The following is a 6,009-nucleotide window of genomic DNA, read 5'->3' as shown; positions in this document are numbered from 1 at the left end:
AACTCAAAATCATTATTTTACTCAAGCGCGAATCTAAACTCACACTCTAATTCAAACTCAAAATCATTATTTTACTCAATGCTTGAACCTAAACTCACACTCAAATTCAAACTCAAAATCATTATTTTTCTCAATGCACGAACCTAAACTCACACTCAAATTTAAACTCAAATACATTATTTTACTCAAACTCGAACTTCAGCTCACACTCAAGTTCCAACTCAAAATTATTATTTTACTCAAGCTCGAACCTAAACTCACATTCAAATTCAAATTCAAACTCAAACCCATTATTTTACTCAATGCTCTAACCAAACATCACACTCAAATTCAAACTCAACTCATATTCAAATTCAAACTGAATAATAAACTCAAGCGCAAACTCAATCACGAATATTAACTAAAATTCAAACTCAAATTTCGTATAATAACTCAAACTCCTTTATCGTTTGGGTTCTTTTGTATCTACATACACTGCTTACGATCTTACATACTCGTATACACATTTCGATACAAATCTAAATTATTTTCACTACGCAGTCTGTATGAACGCAGCGGCGGTCTTTTGTGCGGTGTAATTATCCTTAACTTCCCGGCGCTTGTCGATTTTCCTAGTCTTCGCTGTAGGGCCTTCACAAGGCCAAAATATATCAGCTCCACTACGCTGATGATGGAGCAGCCAAGAAAGAGCACTGTAATGCTGCCAAAGCTAACTGCAGTAAAATGTGTATTCATGACAAAAAAAAATAAAATTTAAACCAAACGTTTTCTGCTCACATAAAAAATCCAGCCAGGTGTAAACTAGATCCGTTTTATAAACAATGATTGAGTCTTTCCTAAAATTTATATCCAGCAGCACTGTGTCATTAGTAATCCAACTCTCGGATTGAAACAATGCTCTGGAGCGCACCTTCACCACATAACGCCACGAGCGACAGTTGAAGAAGCAATTACAATTCATGCCAGGGTTATTAGCGGTAAAGGGTGACTTCGTTGGGTCTTCAAAGTATTTTAGTAGATCTACAGTGAAAATGCTCAATAAAGATAAAAGTGTTTCGACCCGTAAACTTACGATTATGGCGCGCCAAGCACGGCATATCAACCACCTGACATATCGGGTATGGCCCAATCGGAAAAAATATGTCAACGGTACAATTACAATAACGCATTAGATACTCTTGCATACACTCCGCTTGACAATTTTCGAACATGTAAACATGATGCAGAAGTGTTTTAAAATGGGGACTATTCGCTTCATCCTGAAAGAAAAGAGAAGAGAGTTTTGGCTTCGTTTTTACCACAGCGTATATTTTGAACAAAATTCTATACCATAAAAACGCACTGACGCACTTTTGATGGCACTCGTCTGGCGCGTGGATCATAAAAACTCATAAACGCATCAAGATGAACATGCGCATGCGCATTGGCAGGTATCTCGATGGGTGTGTAACTCCAAACATTCGGTTGAACCGTCATTAACTTGAAAGTAAAGAAACACATCGGATATATATTTTACTCCTTCCGCCAGTCGACTCACCAAAATTCCCTTAGAAGCATTCGAGTCGGGCGAATGTTGCTTTTCATTCAGCAATGCACGCACCTGTAGACCCCTTTGTGGCCCTGCCACACTCACACGCCACGGCCATTTCGAGTCCATTTCCTTTTTTAATCTGCCGCCGGTTGACTCAACCGAATTAAAAGCCATACAAATACCCAAAGTCGAACGCCGCCGTATGAATATATCACAGCAGTTCAACGGTCGACTGCGCCAAATGCAATCCGTTAGCAGCTCCTCACAACGCCACGTCATATGCCGTGCCACTTCTGTGAAATTAATGTAGCTGAGTTCCGCAATTTGTCTCGACGCCAGCTTTGCAAAACGATCAAAGGCGCCGAACGCAAAGGAATCATACATTGCGGTAATCTGAATAAAAAGCTGTTCATATGAAGTATTATGATGTACAGGCCAGAGGAATTTTCGCTTCACTTGCTCCAGACGGTCCCAATTGAGTCGATTTTTATTGCAAATTGTCACCTCAGGAAAGGGTACCTTATAGAGGGGGTAGTTGGTTGAATAAATGGTAGTTTTGAGTTCGCTATGAGTAAAACGATTGGCTAAATGTTGGCTGAAGTAAATGAGCAGCCCAATAGCGAGCACGAAAACGAGTGTCCATAGGGCGCTGCAGTTGGGAAAAATGCATTGGGTTTTTAGTTTGCTTTTGGGATTTATGAAACACATATTTCGAAAACTTGCCGCTCAAATCTTCCAGTTCGATTGGAGAGCATACGCCGCAATCCAGGTGTGTTCGTTTCTTTTCCATATGCTTCAAGCTCCTGTAGACAGTCTTTTCGCCAGCGTCTCCCATTGGTACAACCGACTTTTTCACTTTCGCTGGTTAGCGCGCCATCTTCTTTTGGTTTTACTTCAATGACCTTATTTTGCCTCATTATTTTGGTTTGGCCCTGAAAACATGCAGAAAAAAGGGAGACACTTTCCAAATTCCTCCAACGAATATGCTTTTTAAAAATCTTCTTTTACTCTAAAAAGTCTAAAAAGGTAAGCAAAATTTGACATTGCAGAGACCACTTCGAATTAAAAAATAAATAAAAATTGCAAGCCTGCTGGTGCTACCTGTTTAATGTGCCTTGGGAGGATCATCATCTCTCTTATGAACGAAAACTCATTTGTTATCTGCCTAAAACCGGCGAACCGAGGTTGCTCGCCCTAAACAAAACCTTGTCCTGAGCCAAGGAAGAACGAGTTTGCAGAGGACGGCTGGCATGCTCGTCAAGGGAGCACTGCCTACTAAACCCTTCAAATTTCTGGAAGTAATGTTAAATCATCAACCTGTGGATCTCTTCGGCAAATTTCGGACCGGCTGCAGTGCGGTCAGGTTAAGTACGATCCAGCCGTGGAGGGACTCCAGATTCAGATACGCAAAGGTCCTTGAAATTTTACCGGATCATCTACGACAGTTAGATTAGGCCACTCCTCAACTCCGTTTAGACAAGAAATTCTCCACAAAAATCCCTAAGAGGAACGAAAAGGAAGGGGCCACAGACTTAAATCCAGGGTCGGCCAGATGGTCTCAACATTAACGAAAGAGTGGGCAGCGGGATATATTCTTTCGAACTCGCGCTAAACCTCAGTTTTCTCTTAGAGAGTGTTTCTCAAGCAGCCCATAATGGAGATCGTTTGGATACTCATAATCTCCGCCCTTCCAGGATGACGTATCGCTATTTATTCTGATAGCCAGACTGCTATAAAATCTCTTAAATCCAACGGAACGACGTCCAAAGTTGGCATAGAATGCAGGAAGTCTCTCAACCTGCTGGCATCAAAAGGCTCCTTGACTATTGTATGGGTCACTGGACACAGGGACATTCCTGGCAACTGCTTAGCCGATGAACTGGCAAGGAGTGGGACAGAAATATCTGAAGTGAACTCCGCTCAAAATGCGGGCATACCTCTAACCTCCTGCAAACACAAACTAAAGGCCGAACTTATCGAGCAGGTAAACACCAGGTCGGCTGTGTAAACCAGCTGCCATACGACTAGGCACATTTTGGTCAAGGACTAATGTAAAGCGATCCATAGCTCTCACTCGACTAGGCCGCTTTTCGCTCGGATTAATAGTCGTGGTGATCTCCGAACACTGCCTGATGGGAACGCACGGAAAAAGGTTTCAACATGATTTCTCTTAATTTTCACCTTAAACTTCGTGTATACGAACACGTGACGTTACCCCTAAGCGGTGGTCGCATTTCTTAAATTTCCATAGTAGAATTTAAGTCGGTTTTGGTTTTTCCTCTAAAATTACTTTTTCACCTATTAATTTTACTCTGGTCTCTATTAGTTTTTGTAATCATAGACTCAATAAACGCTGAATTGAATTGAGTTTACAGAATACCACGGCTATGATCTCGACGTTACGGCCAAATAGTCCCAGGGTCTTATTTATCGCGTGTTCGAATAATTTTTGCGCTTAAGTAGGTATTCAATTTTGGGCTGTTATATGTAGTATACTTTTAGGTATTGTGTATCAAAACAGTTTTTCAAGCAGCGCTTATATTACTTTCTTTTGTGAAAAACAGAACTGCACTGCACCCGAAAATATTCCGCGTTCACTTAAATATGAAATAAACATTTAATGAAAATCATTATTATACTCACATACATATTTACATACTCATAAAAGGGCCAATGATCCTCTCTAAATACACAGACAATTTACTAAATCAATTAACAGCGCAAACATCAGTTAAGTGTCGCATTTTCCCTTATGCCATCAATATCAGCATTTAAACAAAATTTAGTTCCTGCCAACAAGTGACAAAGCAAAACACAGAGTATAACATGCAAATAAAACATACAAAAAAGTCGCTTCGAGTTCTCCCTCCCACCTGCAACACAATGCACAGAGGTCCAGAATTAATTACTAATTTTTTATTCTACTAGCCAAAATATACAGTATTTAAGGTAACTGTTAGTAAAATATTATATCAATTGCCTCAATATTGTGGTCACAATTTCATTTTGATTGAAATAGTTGTATTTGAAGTTTATATATCCGGTGTATAGTAAAATTCATTTTTTTCCAGAATATAATAAATATTTTCCTTTTGTTTTTTCTTTTCTTATTAATAAGATACAGTAATACATATAAAAAAAATAGAAAAACATAATTCAAAAAAGTCTTTGCTTAAAATAATTCGACATCTTTATTGAGCCAGGCGTAAATTTTTATTTTCAATTTTTTTTTCTTTTATTCGCCTTCTTCACCGGCGCTGTATCCGCGTGAGCGATTTTGGTTCGATCCTTCATATGTGTTTATCACTACCTGTAGATAATTAATTCTAAATTTGTATGCCCTTATTCATAAAAAATAAAGTAGCTTTAAAAAGGTTTATAAATTGAAAAATGTATGAAAACGTCAATTTATAAAGCTCTTTAAACCTACTTTATTTTTTATGAATAAGGCCATTAGTTTTCCGAGTTGCTGAGATAAGTTCCAAAATGATGAATATAACTGACGATTCATGCACACTTTAATTTTATTTTTTATTTCAAAACTGAAATCAAAAATTTCTTTTTCTGAGAGAAGCGTTCAACCACCTTAATTTAATGAAATTAAAAATATACTTCAAAATAAAAAGTAAAATAAAGAAAAACAAATTCTAAATTCGTAATTAATGAAAAAAAAAGAAAAAATATAATAAACGACAAAATGTAAAATGGAAAATACAAAAAGAAATAAAAAAGAGGCCTTAATTGGTTATTGGTAAAAAAATATAAAAATATATAAAAAAAAAAACAAAAGTAAACAAAACTACAAAAAAAAATTAAAAAAGCGAAGTCCAAGTTCGTAATTCGTAAAAAGAATACATACATATAAAATATATAAAAAAAAATGCAAAGTATAAAAAATAAAACAGTGAAGTCTACATTCGTAATTGGTAGAAAAACTATAAATATAGAAACAAAAACAGAAAGGTAAAGATAAAAAATACCGAAAAATTAAGAAACGAAGTCTACATTCGTAGAGTATCCTCCTCCTGGTGGGCTGGGTGTAGGCTGACTAGGCAATTTCGAATTTTTTTAAATCTAACTTCAAATTCGTGATCAGATTTTGAATTTTGAAAATCTAACTTCAGATTCGTAATCACCGACCCCAAAAACCCCCTCTGGCAAGTTTTAAGCCATTCCGATAAGATTTCGAATATTGGCCACTTTTTTATCGTTTGCTGGCCCATAGTGCAATGCACTCGCACCCAACGCTGACCCACTGACCCGATTGTACCCGCACGTGCACCTGAAAATTTTTGCAAATACATATGTACATAAATACTACGAAATAAAAATATTTATAGACAAACAAAAGCACGACTCTAACGGTAAATATTTGCATGCACAACACACACTTCAAAAGCATTAATTACCACGCACGCACAGAAGTAAACACAAAGAAAAAATGCAAGGCAATGCGAATGGTGTGACATGAGTGTTTG

At 37.4% G+C, this 6,009-nt stretch overlaps 1 protein-coding gene across 1 annotated transcript in view; it reads left to right on the top strand.

Annotated features, from left to right (window-relative positions):
* Nucleotides 1-5,330: 5,330 nt before the first annotated feature.
* LOC118736684 (pickpocket protein 19-like) overlaps nucleotides 5,331-6,009 on the top strand; it is a gene marked incomplete at its 5' end in the record, with an annotated part of 5,974 nt that continues 5,295 nt past the window's right edge. Inside the window, one exon of the mRNA XM_036466726.1 lies at nucleotides 5,331-5,362. Within this exon, the coding sequence (XP_036322619.1) occupies nucleotides 5,331-5,362 (32 nt within the window). The remainder of the gene's footprint in view (nucleotides 5,363-6,009) is intronic.

Source organism: Rhagoletis pomonella, unplaced genomic scaffold, assembly GCF_013731165.1.
Source record: "Rhagoletis pomonella isolate Grant_MI unplaced genomic scaffold, Rhpom_1.0 Rhpom_scaffold_00003, whole genome shotgun sequence".
Lineage (NCBI taxonomy): Eukaryota > Metazoa > Arthropoda > Insecta > Diptera > Tephritidae > Rhagoletis > Rhagoletis pomonella.
This window is presented reverse-complemented; position numbering and strand designations above follow the sequence as displayed.